The sequence below is a fragment of the Ictidomys tridecemlineatus genome, chromosome 2, assembly GCF_052094955.1.
Source record: "Ictidomys tridecemlineatus isolate mIctTri1 chromosome 2, mIctTri1.hap1, whole genome shotgun sequence".
In the NCBI taxonomy this organism is placed as follows: domain Eukaryota; kingdom Metazoa; phylum Chordata; class Mammalia; order Rodentia; family Sciuridae; genus Ictidomys; species Ictidomys tridecemlineatus.
In genome coordinates, this window is record NC_135478.1 from 133,327,455 (window position 1) to 133,350,985 (window position 23,531).

General features: G+C 37.1%; 1 protein-coding gene across 5 annotated transcripts in view; it reads right to left on the minus strand.

The window, feature by feature from the left end:
• Positions 1–23,531, minus strand: part of Hecw1 (HECT, C2 and WW domain containing E3 ubiquitin protein ligase 1) — a 405,199-nt gene that overhangs the window by 184,647 nt on the left and 197,021 nt on the right. For all 5 annotated transcript variants that reach the window (XM_040291866.2, XM_021722298.3, XM_021722299.3 and 2 more), the window contains one exon: positions 9,247–9,341. In XM_040291866.2, the coding sequence (XP_040147800.2) occupies positions 9,247–9,341 (95 nt within the window). The remainder of the gene's footprint in view (positions 1–9,246; positions 9,342–23,531) is intronic.

A 23,531-nucleotide genomic window follows, 5' to 3' on the forward strand; every position in this document is an offset into this window, starting at 1 on the left:
TACATGACAATAGTGGAATGCATTACATTAATAATTATCCATTCACAGCACAATTTTTGTAACTCTGCATATAAAATATGTTCACACCAAATTATGCCATTATACATAAGCTCTCTTATTTTTTTTGGATTACAATTCTTAATACACCTTTATACCACAATTTATCGTATCTTAGTTTGTATATAAGGTACGTTGACACCAAATTCATATCTTCATATATGTATTTTGTATATGATGACCATCCTTGCTTGTTATTTATATTCTTAATGTTGAGTTTTAAGAGTTATTTGTATACTTAAGACAACAATCCTTTATTAGAAATGTCATTTGCAGGTATTTTCTCCTAGTCTGTCACTTGTATTCTTATTTTTTTGATAGTATATGTTGTTATGTGTTTACTGGACATTGCATTTTTTCCCTAAAAATGGATTTTAGATTCTTTGCCCATTTCTCAAATGGCTTATCTTTAATGAGATGAATGAGTTCTAGTTAAATTAAGAAAGTTTGCATTTGCCTGAGTTTTTTCATCACCAGTTTACTGTCTTGTTTCTCCCCCCCCCTTGGATCTTTTAATTTTCAAGGATATTTTTTCACTTGAGAAGTTCTTTTATTATGTAATGGAATTTATTGGTTCTTTCCCTTTATGGCTTTGTATTTTGCTTAGAAAGGACTATTCACCTCCAGATTTCAGCTGCAGTTGTCTTGAATTTGGAAACTAATTTAGGGGAGAGTTTATATAATTAAATACTGAACTTCTGAGAGAGGGTCATGGTTTGTCCTTGCAATACTTTTAAAGATATCATCATATTGATCCTGTATATTTTTTATTAAGCTCTTTAATTTTCCTTGATTAATATTAAAGTTGAGACCTTTTTTCCATTATGATTTCTAATTGGGTTTTCTTTGTTTATAGTAGAGCTATTTATTCTTACATATCAGAGAAAATTTACTGTTTCTAATAGTTTAAATCAATGATTCTGGTTTTTATAAAAGTGTAATTGGGTTATTTATTAGTGATGCTAATTTTGTCATCTTCTTTCCAATACTGAATTTTTATTTCCTTCTCACCTAAAGCCTGTCTTATACTTTCCCAACAATATCAAATAATAGTGATGGAGTCGATTCTTTGTCTTATCCCTAACATTAATGAAACTGTGTCTAGTGCCGCCTCAGAAAATGATACTAGTATTTGGCTTGAGATATACATCAGTATATAAGTCAGGTTAAGAAAGTTACTCACATTTAACTGTAGCATGAACTTGTACTTGTCAGATGTCTTTTTTGTGGTTTATAGAGAATGATATGGTTTTCTCTTAATATAGTTTAATTATATTAACAGCTTTATGAATATTGAATCAACTTTACAATCTGGGTACAAACTTATGTAGTCAAATTATTTTAATGCACTTTTGTAATCTATTTGCTGATATTAACTTATGATTTTATATTTACATTTATCAATAAGATGGCCTATGACATTTCTATTTTAATGCTAATTTTGGCAGTTCTGTTTTTAGTGTTAGGGGTCTAAAAAAATTATTTTGTAAATTTTTCTTCTAGGAAGTTTAAGTCACAGATGTATCTATACTTCAATCATTCAAAAGACTTTAACTTATGAATTTATCCATTTTGTTTTAGGGAAAATACTCACACAGACAGACAGACAGACAGACACACACACACACACACACACACACACACACACACACACACTTTGTGCCAGATCCTTCCCTCGAATCCATAAGAAGTCAAAGTGGATTACATTGCAGAAAAAAATGCCGTTTGTTTAAGAGGTCTTTAGTTTGGCATGGTGGTACATACTTGTAATCTCAGCTACTCAGGAGGCTGAGGCAGGAGGATTGAAGGTTCAAAGCTAGTCTGGGCAATGCAGAAAGATCCTGTCTCAAGAAAGATTGGGGATATAGCTCAGGGATAGAGCACCCCTGGGTTCAATCCACATTACCACAAATAAAATGAAAATAAATTAAAATAAAATGGCTCCATTTAATTTTCATATCCTTCTATATCTTACTTATTGGCTATATTCATGTCAAAATTCATGGCGATTCACCAGGTGAATATATTCATCTTGAGGTATTCAAGATTTCTAGCCCAGGGTCTCTTACCTAGGTATTGACTACCTGTTTCCTTTCATTAACAACACTCATGGCATTTATAGTGTTGCCAAAGCCTACGGTGTTTTCTGCAATAGAGGCAAAGGTGTCATCTTTTAACAAGGTCTTTTGACAGGTGCAAAGCCTATCAAATTGACTACGCCAGCAAAGAGCGACATTTGGTGTTTCCTGTGACAGTGTTCCATAACCTTTTTGGTACTATGAGCTTTGCTCAGAGTCTAATAAATGCCTTGGATACCTTCCCTAGGAACATGCACATACATATCCATACAACATCAGGGCTTCATCGATATCCCAACAATTTAAGATCATGATTATTTAAAACCCAGGAGGGATTTCTACTTTCCAATAGTGATTTATGTCTAATTTTTTTCTAGTGTGGTTTCATTGGAAAAATGCAACTGGAAGAGAAGGTTTGGAACTTTTGATGATCACAGAATGTTAATTGGCATTTTGTTTTCTAGACCTAAAAAAGAAGGGATGTGAACCACTTTGATGCTATGGATGCTGAACCAGGGCTGATGGAGAAAGCATTTCAGAAAATAACATCTCCAGACTGAAGGCCCCAAATGTCTCTTCAGAGTTAATTCTTCCTCTGAAACTGAACAAATTTTCCTTCAAGTTGGATCAGGACGAAATTCAATTTTCCAAATGACTCCTAGGGAGGTTAGAGACTGTGGACAGGCCTGGGGAAGTTCTCATCAGAGAGGATGCCCGATGAGACTCGGATTTTCCTTCCCTTTTTCTTCTAGCACAAGTCCATCAGATGCATTTACCAAAAAGTAAATGTCCAAATGTCTCCCTGCTTTAATCTTGTCAAAATCTAGAGACTTTTGCTGAAAATATACATGTGAATAACATATCCTTATATGCTGGGTTTAATTACTGTATAATCAAGAAAGAGTCTGGTTAGGGCTGTGATATGCACATATTTCAACTTCCTCCATCTGGAAAACCTTCCATCAGACTCTGGGCCTGCCTATCCCTGGTCCTCCCAAAGTGCCCTATTCATCCCCTACTGAATGTTTAGAGTAGTGTGTTGTTATTGCCTGTTTTCTTGTCTGTCTCTCATTACCCACTTACCCCATCCCAGAGAGCAGCTTCATGAGGATGGGGATTTGTCTTGTTCAGTGTACATGCCTTATGGCTAGCCCAGAGGAGTTTACTGATCAATGCAAGAATGAATTATGGAAACTATGTGCTATAGAAAGATGCACAGAATAACTCAGTTCTGAGAAGTCTTTCAAGGTTGAGGGATCAGAATTATCCATGTATTGGTGGTTGAGGGTGGGAGAGCATGGGAGGTAGGAGTTGGTTCTGGGAAAAGAAGATTAGAGGCAAGAGGCAGTGAGCATTATCAAACAACTTTCCAGATTCAGAGTGAGCCAAAAAGTGACTGTGGATTCTCAGCTGGCAGAAGGTTTATGTTATATCGACATATAACCATCAACTTCTCCCCATCATCCTTAGAAACTGCTTTCCCATTCTACCCTTGACTTTGTGGAATAGAGACGGAATTTAAAGTTACAATAGTAGAAAATCTTGTAAAGTGTTCCCTTAGAAAAATCATTCTGAAACTCTCTAGTAAATATCTGGGCAACTCTGATCCTTTGCATATAAATAAATTATCTGTGCAATTTTAGCTCAAGCACTCAAGTTTACATTTATTATGTTTTATTTCTAGCATTTGATTTACATCTACAAATCAAAATGCCTTCTAAAATTGTCTTCTAAGGAAGGACTAGTACAAATATGTGTGATGGAAAGAAATGAAAAATTAGAATATTGTACTGTGAAATTACTTCAGGCTTCTTGCTTTGCTATCAAAATTAAGATTATTTCTTTTAGAAACTGATTTTCAAAGTATTAGGGACTAAGTCTTGAAATTTTGTCCCATCATAGGATTGTTGATGAAATTTCTTTTTATGGCTTGGTAGATAAGTATTGGTGATATGCTGCAAAAATAAATTATGGATGTGTTAGGGAGGCAACAGAAAAACAATTAATTCATAAAAGGCTTCTATGGTGCTACAGTTTGGATCTTGAATTTTCCTCAAAGGCCCATGTGTGAAAGGCTTGGTTCCTCTTTGTGGTAGTATTGGGAAGTGGTGGAACCTTTATCAGGTTGGTTCTACTAGAAGAAAGTAAGGTCATTGAAAGCAATTTTAGGACTTCAGTCCCTTTCTGTTTTCCTCTTTTTTTGCTTCCTGTCTGCCATGAGATGAACAGCTTCCTCCACCATATGCTTCAGCCATTGTCACAGGCCCAAAAGTAATGGGCCCTACTGATGATAGATTGAAACCTCTAAAACTGTGAGTCAAAATAAACTTTTCTTCTTTATAGATTGTTTATTTAGGTATTTAGTCATAGTAATGGAAAACTGACTAACACATATGACTACTGTTAAAAATCCAAGTAGAAAAATAAAAGTCTTGTCTCCTTCCCCCCACACCCCTCAAAAAATTCATAAAACTGAACCTGAGACCAAGTCTAAAAACATGGTTTTAGGGGCAAAAATGTGGTGAGAGCATGAGAGCTGGAATTACAACTAAATTGAGTTGAGGAATATGGCTCTGAACTTTTCCCAAGTCCCTCTTTTACTGAGGCAATTCTTTATATAGCACAACTAGTGAAAAAATACAATTAAAAAATATTGTCTTGGGAAACCCTGTCATTCTGAGGTCCAATTAAGCCACTTGCTGGTGGCCTAGAAGATCACTGCTATGGAAAGATATTTCAAAAGGATTCAGATATGTTCCCTTCCAATTTCTCATTGAAAAAGCCATGAGATACAGACTGAAAAAAATAGACAATAGTCATCTAATGTAGGGATAAGAATAATCCAGCATAACCAAAATCCTGATGGGATTTCTGCAAAATTTAATGTTGAAGACAATAAAAGAGATACATTCTTGGAGTATACATAGTTCAGCCTCTAAATCGTGAGGGGGTCCCCTCTACTGCAGGATACATGGTCCCATCTAAGGTAGGAACAGAATGTCTTCTGCCTGTCCCTCATTCTTGTGGTCTTCTCACCACTGTTTGGACACTGCCTCCTGAGCCTGCTAGAGTTATGCCTCAAACAGCTACCTATAACCAGAAGCTAGGTCCCTAGGCCTCTGCGTGGGTGGGGATGCAGCTGCGCTGTCAGGTGGGTGATTCTCAGGTACAGTCTTGTAAGCAGGCATGGGGTGCAGGGTGCTCAGGACTTTAAAAGGTCTTATTTATATGGCATTGCATCAAGGACAGCTGCAGGTTGTACCTGAATCTCCAGCACTGGAGAGAACCAGAAGACAGAGGAAGGGCTCTCATTTTAGCCCAGAAGACCTTGCAGATGAACCAAACCAATGATGGGCCCTGGGGTGGTCTGAGGACGGTTTAACCAACTCTTTCTTTGGCAAATTGTAGGTATGGATAGATTTCCTTCTTTTTATACATAAATAGGGAGGGAAAATATATTAGAGCTTCTTAAGAGATGCTGTAAGGAGCATGGTAAAGATAGCAAAGGTAATAATATTGAGAGGTGAAGCTTACCTATAAAATGATTTTTTCTACAGGAAATATAAAATATATCATAGAGGCTCTCAAGATACAAAACATGAGAAAGGAAGTACAGAGGTATATATGGAGAAAATTAGTCACCTGTTCTTTAGACCTAACACAACTTACATCTCCTTCTCCAGCAGGCCTGTGCCGGGTCATGTCCCTGTGTCTTTGCACATGTTGTTCCTTTCACCAACCTTGTCTTGCTTCCCTTTCAGATCTGGCAAAGTCCCATTCAGGCTGCCCACCTTAGCCCACATACTCTCTCCTTCAAAAGCCAGCACAGCTGCCCCAGGCATCTTATGGCACCTTTGTCCACGTGCCAGCACGGGAGGCTTCATGCTCCAGTACAGTGGGCTTCATGTACTATCACAATTTATGACAGAGTAACTCCAGGTTCTCAATGACAGGGCTTACATTTCATTTATCTCCACAACTTCCACCCATCATAGTTTCTAATCTACAATTAAGGCTACCAAGGAAATGAGAATTCCAGAACCCTAAGAGTAAATGACAACCTCTTTTTATAACAAAGACCTCAACAGTTGCCATGAGGATGAAGACAAAGATAAGGGATAAAGAGAAAATGAGAAAAAAGAACTAATTCATATCAAGAACCTGCTATGCTTAGAGAATTAAAGTACTGGTTATACCAGAGGACCATTTGACATCTTTTTCTTCCTTTTCTAAGAATTACAAGTTTAGTATATTATCACAAATGAACTCAAGGACCTTTTGGGCATGATATGATGCCACTGAACAGCCACTCTTAATAAGAGATTCATGCAGCAGCAGCAATACTCAATTCGAAAGTGGACACTCAAACTTTATTGGTCAACTGATTTTGTGAAACTTAATAGCATTTCTCTTTAGAAACAGTGTGCTTAAGCCTCCAGACAGGATCGCAAAGGCTTATTTAACCCATAAGGTGGCTAGATTATACTAATAACTGAACCGGGTTACAAAGTATAAGCTAGGTTTGGTTTTGTCCCATCACTGTATAACCAAGCGATCACTTAACTGAAATAGTCTTCTTATCTGCCTTAGAAGTGCTGGGAGTCGACGAGAGTGATGTTAAGAGAAACTACTATGAAAAGTGTTCCATACCATCAAACAATAAAGGCAACGGTAGCTTGGCTACTATGAAACTTTGCACATTGAAATACAGTTTTTCAAGAAAGTGCATGCTCCCTTCTGCCATAAAACTCCATGTGCTCAGTTTCAGTGGGGCAGATGGAACACTGGATTACTCTCACTGACCTTTAAGTCACATGGGCTTTAAGACAGGACTCTTGCATGCTTGGTGATTAAAATAAGAAACATAATTGCCAATGGGATAAATATTAGAGTGTCAATTAAAATCAAAGTGTCTATGGATTTATATGAGAAAATCATTACAGAGATGATAATGACAGAAGCAATATGACAAAATATTTCGAAGTGTCTCAGTGTTAAGTACAAGCAACAGTAGCATACATGGAGTGACAAAGATGAAGTCAGGATGAAACAGAATGGATGCCGTCTCCTGAACTTTTATGTCAAATGATATGATCAAAGCACTTGTTTTCACTTCTCAGAGGGAAATCCCTGTTTCTGGTGATGGCAGCTCCTAGAAAGCATTTGCTTTTGATATTTTATCCAGCTATGGAAAACTCTTTTATATTTCAAGGCTGTTTTCTGGGTAGTTGTGTCTTGCTTCATTTTAAGCTTACATTGCATGTCAATGTGATGACGTGTGTCACACTTTGCATTGGTCTGAGAAACAGGTAAACATCTGGAGTATTCAGTAGGTTGAGTTCAGAGAAGCCAAATACTCTAGGGAGCTGCCTTTAAACTAAAGGTCAATTTCAATTCTGAGGCTGGCCAACACTTTCCTATAATATCACGTCTGAGCAGACGAAGGTGGAGAACTCTCCTTTCCTGTCTCAGTCTTGAGCCCATGGGCGAGTCCCATCAACAGGCAAGGCCCACCCTGCTGAGGGACCAGAGTGTCTGGCAAGTAACTGCCTCCCAAAGTGACTTGGTATGTAATGGCAAAGGCCAGACCTGCATGAAGAATACTTTTCCTGAATTAGCTTTATTCCACTTCCTATCTTCTTCCTTCTCTGTCTATTGTGTTCAATACCTTTCTGTTCTGTCCACCCAGGCTCTGGTTTGATTGATTTTGTTTCATTTTATTATTTATTTTTTGCCTTTATGTAGTTGGCCTTCCAACCCAAAGGTTGGCTAAAATGTATCAGGACCTGCTTGGCTTTCCCAGATACTCCTTTTGAGAGTTGCTTTTACATATGGGACAGAAGAAGAGGCCTGGAACTCTGAGGATAGTTCTCCAGATGCCACATTTAAATTCCTGTCCCACTCAGTAAAGTGATGGAAATCATGTTCCAATCTGAAAGGTAGTACAGGGAAAAGTGGTAACCATTAAGTATGCACGGTCCTTCCTTCTCCCTGTCTCTCCTGAAGTGTGTGTCTCTCTCATGATTAACCTAGCTCAGGGTCTAGTCCTGCTGGATGCCTCAGCATAGAGTTAGCCAAGATTCAGGTCTGAAGTTTGCTTATCTTCCTGCCTATTACCAAGTCCTCAATTAGCACTCTTCAGGACACTGCCAGACTGATTTGTGAAATGACAAAATGGCACTTTTTTTTAGGATCAATGTCCTTTATGAATCATTCTGTTTCATTTCAAATTCTTTCTCTATCTTTTTTTTAAATAGGGGGAAAAAGCCTTTTTCACTTCCACTTGCAAGACAAAGTCCTCACTGTTTTCTGTTCAAACTCCCCAGTTGGTCATTTTAAATTTATGTTGAAAGGACAAGGAATGCCATTTTCAGGTAGATTTCAGCCCTAATCAGATGTACTGAGATCTGAGTAAGAAGCACCACAAAGATGTAGACTGTATTTTAGGAAAAAATGACGTATTTCCATAGGTCTGAGCAGAGCCACAAAGTAGGGAACAGAAGATGTGGTTTAATTCCTGGACCTGAAACCGGCCAACTGTATGGTTTGGGGTACACTACTTAGTCTCACTGGGCAATATGTTCTCATTTCTATAAAAAAAAAAGGATGAGATTTTAGTCTTTTCGAGGTCTCTCATTTCATACTTCCATGACTAAGATGAATCTGAGCCAATACATTCTATTTCATTCATTTATTTACAAGCTTAAAAAAATTAAGTCATGGGAAAATATAAATATTTAAAGCCAAGAAATTTAAAAAATGTGTTCCCAAGAAAAGACTTACTCACTGCCATTAAGTATATCTTGAATACAAACATTGACTATCTAGGGAAAATACCAAAGTTTGGCATTTTTCTAACAAACAAATGGCATGAACTAACAAAATTGGCTTTGGCCACATTCCTCCTCCTATTTTGACGTGTGTCTGTCTATTTTTAATCTTGCTATCAATATATCTCAGTGTGTGTGTGTGTGTGTGTGTGTGCAGGCGTGCACACGTGCGTGCACGCATGCATACCCACACCCACATAAATGTGTGCACACATACAATAACAAGAAAGTAAAGAAGCAACAGGGTTAGGTCTGAACAAAGAGGCAGAGCCAGGACTTACAGGAGCTGCTGAGTTTTTGACGGTGACACTGGGGGTGGTAGCTCTCAGGGCTCCACTCACTCCATGGTAGTATTTGAAACAGATCTTGGTTTCAGCTGAAAGACAAAAATAAAATGGTACTCAGACGTAGGAAGTAACCCAGGAGGAGACACTTGTGGCCAGAGAAGATACATCTGGGAACTGCAGCCTAATTCCCCCACCAGCCAGCCAGGCCACATCTGACAATAGTGGCCTACATATGGCCTCATAGCCAAGTCTGACTGCTTTCTAAAAATGTGTCATGAAAAATTGTTTTGTTCTTAACATTTTTTATTTCAAGTTAAATCCATTATTTATACTTCTCAGCATTCATCCTATCCCATTAAAAATTATTGCTTTTATATGTTCTAAGATTTTAGTTAGTTTGATGAGCTGAGTCATTTTAAGGAAGATTTTTAGAAGTTATTTGTTGTGGTTTGTATATGAGGTGTTTCCCCAAAGCTCATGTGTGAGACAAAGCAAGAAGATGCAGAAGAGGAATGATTGGATTGTGAGAATCTTAACCCAATCAGTGAATTAATCCCTGATGGAATTCAGAGTGGTAACTAGAAGCAGGTGGGGTGTGGCTGGAGGAAGTGGTTCATTGGGGGTGTGGCTATGGCATATATATTTTGTATCTGGAGCTGGAGTCTGTCTCTGTGCTTCATGATCATCACCAAGAGAGCTGCTTTACTCTACCACACTCTTCTGCCATGTTCTGTCTCACCTCCATCCCTGAGGAATGGACTAAGACCTGGACTAAGACCTCTGAAACCGTGAATCTTCAAATAAATTTTTCCTCCTCTACAGTTCTGCTGGTCAGATCCTTCAGTCACAGCAGCAGAAAAACTGACTAAAGCATTATTGAACTACAACATGGATGGGAGGTATGTTTTCTAAAATCTTGTGCATATCAGTGATAACTTCTTTACATCACAATTTGCATTCCTTCAAAGTTCTATAGAAGGTAAACAGAAAAAAAATATGGTTTTGGGGAAATCACACTGTCTTGACTTTCAGTGGCACTACTGACAATCTGCGAGACATTGGGCACATTACTTAGCTTCTCAGAACCTCATGTTCCTCATGTGGAAAACAGAGCTAACAACAAAGTGTATCTCATAAGATGATGAATAAGCAAATAAAAATGCTTAGATAAAAATCCAGTGAGTGCTCTGTAAATGTTAGTGATGAAGATGATGTGATGAATTAACAATGATGTAGCTCCATTGCCTTCTGGCATTCAGTGATGTAGAGGAAAACATCTGCAGGCAACCTGAATATAGTTCATTTGAGGGTGCCCTGCTTTTCCCAATTCACTATGTATAGGATAATTTTCCTTAAAATTTGAAAAAGTTCCCAGGCTATGGCTTGGTCTTTTGTATTAATTTTGTTTGGAACAATATAAAAAAATCTCCAATTTGAGATTCTATTTCTCTGAACCGGGAATTCATCTTTAATTATAATGTTTTAAAATAATACCTACAATTTTATGAGCATGGATTTAAGATATGCTCATTATGGAAAATATGATTAATGAAGAAAAGTCTAAATAAAATGAAAATATTCTATGGGGTTTGCATCCTTGAGAGCATAAACTTTAATTATGATGCATTTTGCTCTTCTTAAATAATTATGCTCAACATTATTTAAAACTTTGTAGATAACATTTCTTGTTCTGTAGAAGAGATTTACAATTTGTAAGAGTTCCTCTATTTTTGGAAATTTGGGCTTTTCCCTCAAAAGGAATGACTTTCTGCAAACTATATTTTAAGTTTAAATTTGCTCCTTAGATAATGGGACAATAATTGCTAGCTACCTACCCAACATCCATTCTCCTTTTCCTCGTTAATAATGGAATCTCAATTTTATTTTGGATGATAATCTCCAACTAAGCACTATGTTTTGTAGCCTTGTTTCTGATCACATCTGTGTTGTTACCCATAGTTGTTTTGGGATTTCTCTTACATGTAGCTAAACCTAAATCTAATTGACACAGGAAAATTCCTTGATGTAGAAAACATGAATATTGTAATATTCTTTCTTGGGTTAGAAAATATGAATATTTTAAGTATTCTCCAAATTGCTTCTTGTGTCCAAATTGCTTTCTAACAGCACTTTCTACTTCCACCAGAATATGCAACATCAGATTCCGACAACTATTGGTAGGTAGCATTGAACATTATCAATTAAAAATAAACTTAAAATAGAATCTCATTATCATTTTCATTTCTTTTTTTGATTACTAGTGAGATTAAATATTTTTCTATAAATTTTAACTAGCTATTTGAGTTTTTTTTAATATATTAAATTATAGTTGTTAAAACTTTCCACTGCCCAAATGATGCCTGGGAACGTACCCTCTTGTTTTAGGTGGATGTATTCTATAGATAAGTCAATACTTTCAGTTTCCTTCCTGCATCATTCTTTCCATGTAGTTATTTTGCAAGCTCTTGGATGATAATCTAATAACCTATTTCTGTACGTATTTTCCAAGACATCTCCCATTGTCCTCATGTCAGGTCTACACAGCCAGCTCCAATACACTCTCAGCACAAGAGGCAGGTTTCTTATAGGTCAGGGATCATGGAGGGACTGTGACTAAAGCTGGGAGCATACAGCTAGCTAATCACAATGAATCAGTGTTATTTAGTGTATGAGCTACTCTGTCTGTAGATGCCTGGGAGACCAGCATGGAGGGACCAAATGGCTTTAATGTGAATTCAGTTGGTGGAAGGAATTTTGAGGTAACAGGCATCCTGAACAGATACTACTAGTTTCTCATTCAAAGCAGAAAATTGTTTCAATGTCTTTGAGAAAAAAAAAAAGGTCAGGGAAATTATGTACAATCATGTGTTAAATCCTGAGTAATATTCCACTGTGTATGTGTACCACAGTTTCTTTATCCATTTATCTATTGAAGGGCATCTAGGTTGCTTCCACAGTTTAGCCTATTGCTAGGTAAACAGATTACTTCTTATTTTGAGTCAAGAATTCATGACAACCTTCAGAGTGTAATACTCTCCTTTTGAGAATCATTGGCAAAGTTTCTTTTTCTTTTTCCTTAAACATGTATTTAATAGTATGTTCCAGTACTTAGCAACTTGATTATTAATGAATGTTCCTTTGATTTAATGTAAAATGTCTCTTGTAGTTTAAAATGATTTTCCATTGGAATTTGAAAGAGATATTAAAATTTCTTCTTATTTGGGAGTATTTTTATGAAGGGAAGTCATACATCAATGTTAAAACAATGCAAAATGCAAATTATTTATTTTATAGCTTTTAAAAAAGTCACTTCATCCCCCAGAATTCCATGTTACTTTGTACTTATTCTGGTGACAGTTACATTAAAATGTTTAACGTGACTTTCAGTTTTTTTCAGGAAAGAGATTTGTATCTATAGTATTATGAATGCAGGGGTCTTCCATCAATACCTACTGAAAAATTATTCAAGAGCTACGGTCATGCTTTGATCAAGGATGGTGGTATACATGATGGTGATCCCATAAGTCTATATGGCCTTGTGATGTTGTAGCCATCTTAGTTTACATTAAGTATAATATATGGATTTTTCCATGATAAAATCACCTAATGATGTATTTCTCAGAATAGATTCCAGCCATTAAGTGAGACCTGACTCTATTGGTTTCATTTGATTGACTTTTCTGCCTTATTAACTCAAGATAGAGTGTCCTGATGGATACTGGTTCTTAAAAGAGAACACACACACACAATATTATGTGACTCTGGGAAATGTTCAAGTATATAGATTAAAATATTTGTGATGCGTAATAATTACTGCTCTTTGAAAAAAATATCAAGGTCCAAAGACCAAGAAATACTAAAGGATTGTTGGTTACTATTTCAGATACCTTATTTAAGGTAATCTACTGTGATCATGTCTTTCTCTGCTTTTCTAGGTAAAATAATAATAATTTAAAAAATCCTTTCAAAGCACAAGGCATCTTCTGAGCACAAGGCATCTCTGCTACAATAGTCTCATTGTTTATTGGAGTTCTTATATAAGTAGTTATAGAAGGTTAGGAAGGCAAAGTGACCAAGGAAAGAGGAGTGATGGGAGATGGAATAGGTGTGAGTTCAACTCTTGCCTCAGCTCTCATTGCTGGTGTGAGTTCCATGGCTCTCTGAGCCTTAGTCTTAATATAGAATGGCAAGGCTAGGTGAACGTCAGAGTTATTGTTTCATATACTGCTGTTATGCAGAACAAGTGGAATTATTTGTGAAGTAGTACTCATAAAGCCATTAACACCTTTGTTGGCTTCTAGATGATCAACAGGGCTGACTTGGAGAGTTGTTTAGAGATGTCCTACATGAAGGTATCCAGCCCATGATCCATGCATTAAAAGGTGTAGTTCTAGACTTTCCAGAAGAAAAGATGCCATACTAACCCTATATAGGTTCACGGTAGCTTTGAAATAGATTTTCTTATAATATTTGGGGTTTTCACTTTTATTTATTTATTTATTTATTTATTTTGCCTAATTCATGAGTTATTATCAAGTTTGAGCAAGGGGTGATAAGCTTCTTCACAAAGTAGAGCAAAACCAAAGTTTCTACCTCTATAGACATATGTTTTTGTGGCTAATTTTTATTTTGGAGCATGTACTCGGAAAATACAGGTTGACTTACTTCTGTTATTATGTCACTTAAACAAGAAAATTGCTTTTTCCCCCTTTTATATGCTCTTGAGGATTTAGCAGAACTGCTGTCGCATTTAACTACAGTATGCAATGATGGTGGTAGACCTGGAGTAAGCAAAATATTCAATTAAGTTTGTAAGTTATGATTAAATTGGTCTTAATTAATTAGCACTTAACACATACCAAACCATTTATATTATTTTATAATTTGATTCCCATTAGAATCCCATAAAGTATGGCAATATTATTAACCTTTTTTGAGTGTGTGTTTAGCATAGTGCTTGGCAAATAATCAGACTTCAAGAAATGTCACCCGTTAATCCTGTTTTACATCTAAGGAAAATAAAACCAAAATGTAAGGATATTCATTCAAGGTCACACATATGGTTATGGGCAGAGCTAGGATTTAAGCAAGCATGTTAACTCTTCAAATGATAATTTGTAGCTCAAAAAAAATTTAGTAACTCAAGTTGATTGACAAGCTAGAAAAAGTAAACTTCCACTTTCTAGTAATGTGCACCAGGTAATTCAGAGAACATCTAGTTAAGCTGTAAAATGCAAAACCAATCTGCTAGAAGGAGGGTTGCCAGATAAAATATAGATGCAGTTAAAACTGACTTTCAGATAAACAGATAATAAACTTTTAGTGTAAGCATGTCGTAAGTATTACATGGGATATATCAAAAAGATATTAGTTGTTTGTCTTAAATTCAAATTTAAGTAGGTATACTGTATTTCCTCCCCTAAATCTGGAAACAGTAGCCTTGAAGATATCAGGACCTAGCAAGGCAGTGGAAAATAAAATAATGAGGTCAAGATTCAGACGATAAAACTCAGAGATGAGCCCAGGATTTGCAGTTGCTATTTCCCTCGGGGGTGCCTGTGTTGATTCCCAAAAAAGCCTCTGAGAGACTGGAAGCTGAAAAGAATTTTTGACAGAGTTGAAGGGTAAATGGCATAAAACTTGACTTCAGGGCCTGCTAAAGGAGGTCTCTAGCCAATCACTTATGATTCAAGTTGGATCCACAAAGTTGAATAGATTAACTGTTGACAAATAACACTTGTCCAAGCCCTCCAAATCATCTCAAGTGTTGGAATTCAATTAAAGTTATTTTGAAAAGCTAGACATAAGTCAGAAAGAAATGTAAATCATCTCAGGAAAATAACATCATTGTACGGTTCAAATTATTTATGCAAGTTTTCATTTATAATGGGTAATTCTCAATTAAAATTGACCAAGCACATGCAGAGACAAAAGCAATGTAAAAACAAACAACCTCAAAACTAAAAGCAACAACATGCAATATAAGCAGATGCATGGGGCTTCCAGATATTTGAGTTACAGATGTAGGCTTTTCAGAACACACACTTACAACATTCAAGAAAATAAAAGATTGAAAACATTAGCACAGAATGAAGTCTGTAAAAAGAATCAACACCTCCAGAACCTGAAAAACTCTAAAAAAAACTCCGAAATTGTGAACTTAATGAATTGGTTTAACAGAAGACTAAACAAAATGAGAAGAAAATTTAGGAAACTGGAACATAAGTCAGAAAAACAATCAAGAATAGAGCATGCTGAGAAAAAAAATGGAAACACACAGAATACAAGCAGGTGATCTAAAATGTATAAATGGAAACTGAAAGGAGTGGAGAATGGAGAGAGGCATGGTATCAAATCTAAAAATCCTGCAAAAGTACTGAAAGACATCAAGCTATAGATTAAAAAAATCTCTATGCATCCAAAAGAACAAAGCAATCCAACATCACAGTAAAACTTTGCAAAAGAAGAAGGAAAACATCAGTTAATGAAGAAAAAAGCTAGATAACCTTCAAAGGAATAACAATTAAACTGATTGATGACTTTTAAACTGACTGATGACTTTATAACCATGGAAGACAAAGGACTGAGAGCTTCAAAGTGCTGAAAGAAGATAACTGTCAGCATGAAATTCTATAACCAGTAAAAATAATCTGTAAGAAGAACACAATTGTCTCCTATTGCTGCCTGAACACGACAAGTTGCCAGCCTCAAGAATATCTGAACTTCCTGGCAAGTTTTTAGCTGCACATGTTACAATATCTGCAGGACACAAGTACCCAGATCTTATGAGCCAAAGTGTGCCAAGAACTGATGCATCAGACAGATGTCAGTGAGCACAGTGGAGAGATGTCTTCCATCATGAATTCATGTCACCTATTTATGCAGACAAACCAAATTATCTACAGGGTAACATTCTACTTAATTCTATTCATATTTCATTTGCAAAATAGACGTGAGACAAATATAAACTATGTCCTCAAAATCCAAGAAAAACAATTTTATCTCAAGAAGTTATAATCCCTGTGAAAGACGCATACTCAATAGTTATCTAGAATGAGTAATGGAAAGGATAATAACTTCAAATGCTCAAAAAGATGAAGAAGCAAGGAAAGAATAAGATATAAATGAAATTGAACCTGAAGGATATTTGATTTCAGTAAGAGGAAATAATAAGAGCAGCACTTTTGAGAAAATATTAATGATATGAAAACTTAAGACTTTCCAGTCTATTCCTGTGTGCACTATGCTCATTTGTATTTTTAAAAAAATAAATATGAATTAAATGGATTTTTAAGAAATAAGCAGCTTGGAGAACAGTTGTGACTTTTGATCCAAATAAAAGGAAGAGTGAAGGGCTTTCAAATAAATGCAGATAAATGGAATTAGCATCTGTTGATAAGGTTTCTGCTATAGTTTGGAACTTAAATGTCCACCAAAGGCCAGAGTTAAAGGCCTGGTCCCCAGTTTGATGTGGTGGAATCTTGTGGGAGAAAGGTAGGCCACTGGAGGTGTGCCCTCAAGGGGGATATTGTGACTCGGGCCTCTTCTTCATTTCCCTTTGACCACCATGAGATGAGCAGGCAGCAGAACAACCTGCCCCCACTATGATGTGCTGCTTCACCCCAGGTCTCAAAGTAATGGGGCCAACTATCCATGGACTGAAACTTCTGACACTGTGAGCCAAAATAAATCTTTCCTTCTTATGATTATCTTAGGTTATTTGTTATAGTAATGGAACATTGACTCACACAACATCTAACACTGAAGATTTCACTATTAATGCAAATATTTAATATTAAAAATTTTATTTTAATTGAAAATTGAAATAGCCTGTTGGATCATCATAAGGCAGAATTCTAAAGCTTCCCATGCCTCAGGCTCTGGTTTGGGCCACACCAGAAATAAGCAGAGTTATCTTTTATGACACATTTAATTTTAGCAGGTTGTACTGAATGACTCATTTAAAAGAAAAAAATATGTAATTTTAAAAGCCATTTTAATTTGTACCAAAATAACGACAACAAAAACAAAACAAAAAATATCTGAGTCTTATGGTATTATATTGATTTGTCAAAACTTGCTTAAAAATCATCTTACTTAAATTTGCACTTTCCAAACTTATATGATTTAGAATGCTATGTTAAGGGCTGGCTATCTTAATTTAAATTTAAATTACATTGGGAAATAACTGAAAATATAAGTCATAAATTTTGAATAAGCAGAGATTTTGCATCTCTTTGTATTTCACATTTACCTAACTCACAAAAATATGCATGTGATAGTTGTGTTTCTCTAATAGCTACATTATGAGCTATCTGATAATTTGAATGAATATGCTTAATTACAACTTCTTTTTGAAGTAATTGTGATAATTGACTTTTTTTTAGCACGAAGGACTGTGGATTATTTGACTAATTTCCTATTTGGAATAGAAGAATAAATCCCATGTTAATGATTTTAATATGGTAAAACTGTTCACAATAAACCATTGGGTGAAATGACACTGGAACTTTAATTTATAGTAAACACTTATTTTAGGTGCCAGAGGGCCAATTCCAAACTCAAAAAACAATCTAATGAATGTATTTTGTTTCCAGTTCAAGTGCTGATTACTGTAACCCCTCTACCTTTCTCAGACAGAATTTCTGATCTGGAGGTCATTGCATGTGGAGTTAAAAGGTAATCAGAGACTTTCTCTTCCTGCTAGGATAGAGTAGTTGTAGCATATTACTGTTTCAACTGCTAAGTAGATAAGCTAATTTCAATACAAAATGTTTAAAAGCACTCTAAGGAAACGGGAGTGACCAGTTCTAAATATTGGGGAAGGTGAATCACAGCTGATAACCTGAAACCTCTTTTCCCTGGTAGCTGTCATGTGAGACCAGAATTTTCCTAGTTTTATGCTAGTTTTTCTCAGCTAGTTTTCCAGAAGACATTTGCCAAATCTCGATGCCTTGAGGGCAAAAGATTAAAGATATAATCATGAAAATATCTAACAAGTAGAGACAAAATTTCCCATCTGATGATATTGAGATCTGCCAGAGAGGGGCCCCTGATAAAAACCTCTCGCTGTTTATGAAAACTCTGGAGAGGAGTCCATAGGAACAAGGTAGGCCAGAGGGAGACTAAACCTTACTAAAACTGGACTAATCTTCATTTGGCTCACTTTCTTATTGGGCTAAGGCCATCAGTTCCCCCATTGCTGAGCTGGAGAAATGGGAAATCTTCTGCTCTGGTTTGGATGTGGTATGAGTGTGTCCCACAAAGGCTCATGTGTTGGAGGCTTGATCCTAGGATGGTGATATTGGGAGATAGTGTGAAACCTTGAAGAGGTGGAGCTTAGGAAGGGTTTTCTAGTTCAATGAAAGGTATACCCTTGGAACAGACTGTCAGATTCCAGTTTCTCTCTGCCTTTCTATTTTGAGATGTGTCTTTCACTTCCACATGTACTCCCACCATGGTGTTGTCAGGCACTAATGGGGCTTTATGATCTTGGCTTTTCAGTCTCTCAAACTATGAGCTAAACAAGACTCTTTCTTTATAAAGTAAGCTTGCCTCAAGTATCTTGCTATGAAAAACTGATTAATACACCCTCTCTGGAGGAAGGACCCATCACATAAAGTCACTATAATATTCTACATCCAATGTATGGCATCTGGTAGAAAGTATAGTGATAAACAGAAGCAAAAACCAAAAACAAGGAGAAAAAATGGAAACAGGATCTTGATAAAGTCATCAGACAAAGACTTTGAAGAAACTATGATTTACATATGCATAAAATGTATAAATAAGTATATACTTTGCCAGAAATTAAAACCAATAGAAAAGAATCAAATGAAAAACGGAGTAGCTGAAATTCAGAATTTAATGTACGTGTTTAGTAGCAGATCAGATAGAGCAGAAAGTTAGTCCATGGAGGATGAGTCAACAGAAAATATCCAGACTGAAAGAAGTGAGAGGAGAGAAAGGATGGAAAATACAGAGGAGAGAAAAAGGGACATAGGGATCATGACCTATGTAACTGGAATTCCAGAGAACCGGATAAAGGAGGTAATAGATTATCAATCAGGTTAAAAACCAAAGCCACTTCTAAGCTCATGGTGGTTAAACTTCTGAAATCCAAAGACAGAAAAGTCCTAAAAGCATCAGAGGGGAAAAACACATTATTTTCAAAAGAATGACAAGGAGACTCCCACTGACTTTTCAGGAGACAGAGAAATGACATTCCTAAGGGCTGAAGAAGAAACAGCTGACCTAGAATTAATTCTACATAGTTCATGAAATCATTCTTCAAAAATAAAAGTGAAGTAGTGATGTTTCCAGACAATCAGAAACCAAGAGGATTTATCTCTGGCAGGCCTGCACAGAAAAACTAAAAATAAACAAACAAACACTAAAGGGAGCACTTTCCTCTTCAAAGAAAAATAATCCCAGACAGAATGCAGATGTGTGAGAAGCATGAGGAGAAATAGAAAGGGTTAAAACTGGAGTAAAGTTTGCTTCTTGATTTGGGTGCTATTTACATGGAAGAATTCCCTTTCTGAAAATTCATAAGCTCTGCATTTAAATTTGTGTACTTTTCTGTGTGTGTGTTGTGCTTCTATGGCTTTCACCAAAATAAAGCAAAAATAAAAACTGCTTAGAAGAAAATTTATAGTCTTATGGCATACATTGGAGAAGAAGAATGGTGAAAAACCAATGAGCTAAGCAGCAATCTGAAGAAATTAGAAAAAGAACAACAAATTAAAAGAACAACCAAGCAAGGCAGAAAGAAGAAAATAATCAAAAAGAGCAGAAAGGAATTACACAGCAACAGACATATAGAATTTCAAGAAAACTAAGAGCTGGGCCTTGAAAAGACTAATAAAAAAAAATCCCTGGAGAGGAATATAGAGAACATAAGTAACATAAGAAATGAAAAATGAACGTCACATAACGGTGACACTGCCATCCCCTACCCTGGACCTGGCCAGCTGAGACACTTCTAAGCCTTTCCTGGGCTTTCAGTTTGGAGGTAGGGATTCAAAAATTTCCCCAGGGCCAGGGACAGGAGTGGCAATGATACCACCATGAAGTCTAGTGCCGCAAAAATCTCTAACCCTGGAATACTGGAGTAGATCCCTCTTGTCAATCCAAGTGGATGGAGAGGTCTTGGATGGACAGATGGTAGAGGACTGAGTTTAATGGAACTGAGGTCAGACACTAAAACCAGAATGCTTTAGGGCTGACAATTGATCATATTACAGGGCTCCAGAAAGTAGAAAGAATCACTATTGGCATGAAGGGAAAAGGGCCATATGGAGATCCTTCCCCACATCCTAAACTGAATACGAATGTTTTCAGTCAGTCTTGACCTGCTGGAGGGTGGACAAGGGGTCTTTCTAGGAAGCACATACATTCCTTAGGTATTAACTAACAACTTTTTCTGCATTAGTGCTCCAAAGAGGCTCAAGAAAGAAATTGGGACAAAGGTATACATACATTAGGGAAGTGTTTTTGTTTTTTGTTTTTTTTGGGGGGTGTGTGTGTTTGTGTGTGTGTGTGTGTGTGTGTGTATAGAAGAGAAGAAATCTCAATGTGACATTTCAAATGAAGGGCTTATTGTCAGGGAGAGGGCTTTGAGTATTGCCTTCTAAAACTGTATCAAAGGGAGAACCATGAATGAAAGTGGGGTAGCTGCTTCAGAAAGTCTGATAAATAGGCCCATGAAGAAGGCAGGGCTCAAGTCCATGACCATTCAGGAGCTTGAGGGGGTTACAACAATCTTTTGGGTGATCTGGTTATGTCACCTGGAGGTTCCAGGTGGTAGTTCAAAGTAGGTAGTTTGTAGTTCAAATTACATTTCTGAATTGTAATCACTAATATTCTTGTGACCTATTTAGCAAGGCTGAAGTGTTAACAGTTTTAGGGTCACTGGTCTTACAGAAGTGTGTGGGAATGTGTCCTGAAGGTGTTTATGGAGAACTATGCTTTAACGTTGTAAGTTACTTGAACTGCCCAACAGGATGCAAGAGTGGCACAATATGCAGGGGTGGGCTTCTCTGGCGAGGAGCAACAGGAATCCCCTCCAGTGAATGAGACTTCTTTATCCCTCCATTCCCCAATTCATCTCAGGGTGCCCCTCCTCTGCCCCCGATCAATTTTTCCTTGGACTCTAGGAGACAGTATTAAACTTTACTATTTGATGCTCAGTCAGGACTAATTTGGTCAGCTGCAGGTGAGGCTAAATAGTTTCTTGGGAAAACAATCTTGCTGGTAAAAACATTCATGCATGCTGTTCCAGCCTCAGGAAAGCCCACCCACCAGTTTTGGCTCCCTGGTAATTAGGGATTGGTAAGTTGAAGCATGCATAAAAATGCCAGGCCATCTGGCAAGCTGCATATTGAATTGGCAGCTGTTTTCCCAGTTGCAGTTGATTCAGAACTGGGATATAGTAACAGGATGCTGGGGGTGGGGGAACCCTGGCATGGAAAATGCAGCCTTTGCAGTAAGTCTTTTCTAAAAAAAGTACATTGGGTTCTGTTATGGTTTGAATATGAGGTAGTCCCCTGATAAGCTCATGTGCAAGAATGTTAAAAGGCAAAATGATTAGGTTATGAGACCTGTAACCTAATCATTAAATTAATTCATTTGAAGGATTAATAATTTGAGTGGATTAACTGAGTCATAATGTTAGGCAGGTGGGGCTAGAAGAAGTAGGTCACTAAGGGTATGACCTTGGGGTTTATATCTTGTTCACCTGGCTCTGTCTCTCTGTCTCTGTTTCTCTCTTTCTCCTTTCTGGCTACCATAAGGTGAGCAGATCTCCTGTACCACCCCTTTCTTCCATGTTGCTCTGTCTCACCTTGGGCCTAGAGACCTGCAGTTGGCTGACCACTGACTGAACCTTTACTTTTTCTCCTCTAAGTTGTTCTTGTCAGGTATTTTGGTCAGCACAATGAAAAGCTGACTAAAACAGGTTCCATTGGTGTGGAATTTCATGGAAAAATATCTGTAGGTTTGGAGTTTGCTGGAATTATTTCCCCTTAGGAAAAGCATTTCTGAACTGAAGGTATCTTCACTCTTAGGCTAAACTGAAGAGGCCATCCAGGAAAAGTCTGTTGACACAGATGCTGTGAAGCACAGATCAAATAAAAAGTGAGGAATCAGGTATGCAAACCTTCCAGTACAACTTGGGAAATAGAATGTGCTTTTCCCGGTATGCTGTCCATCATGGGCAGGTCACTTGGCTGACTTGGAGATTTCACCTTGGTGTCCCCAAACATATTTTTTTGTTCTGGTTAGGCTTGATGATGAGTGTATCAGATGACCCAGAACTGTCCTGGGTGGAAGTGCAGAGGTGGAGAGGTGACAAGATCTTGCTTGTGTGGGAGGTGTTGGCAAGGGTTCTTTAGTATCCAGCAAGGAGAGATCATTAGAGAACAGTCCTAAGCACACACAAATATCCCAATGTTCACTATTTCCTTACTTCTTTACTTCCTGTAGATAGCAGGAATCACAGGCTTTGTGAGATCCTTCCCCTGTTCCTGGTGTTGCTTAGCTTGCTGCCCACTTGTTAGTTTGGAACTATCTGTAAGATTTGCATTATCCTCCCACCTGTCTATTTGGATCTGCAGACATTTTATTTCCTACAAGTGTTTCTCGGGGTACCTTTCCTGGTCCTTTAGACATGTTTTGGATCCCTTGGCTTCTTCTCCCACCCTAGTGACAACAGCACAGTTAATCACTTTCTTCTTTGTATTCTCCCATTGAGTCTTAGAGCGCTGTCCACAAATGTCATCCAGTGCAGAGATAGGGAGCTACAGGGACTAAGCAGGCGAAAATCCCATGGAATAGGAGTGAGCTAGGGTTGGAGAAAAAGGTTTTCCCTTCAGAAAGCTTGAGGAAGAATGCTGGATATATATTTTTTTAAAGAGTCCAGATTTTTTAAGAATTTGCTTTGTGGGTCTCTAAGACAGTTTTATCTGCTATACGAAAATCCTAGATTGGATGGCTTAAACAACAAATGTTTATTTTCCAGTTCTGGAGGCTGGGAAATAATGTAAAATCAAGGTGCTGATATATATGGTTTCAGCTGAGGCTCTGTTTCTGGTTTGCAGATGGCTGTCTTCTTGTCCTCACATAACAGAGAGAAAGTTCATGTGTTACTTTCTCTTTTCATAGAGGCATTAATCCCGTTATGAGGACCCACCTTCCTGATCTTAACCCATCCCTAATTATCTCCCACTCACCTCCAAATACCATTACTTTTGGGATGAGGGCTTTGTTTTGGTTCAAAC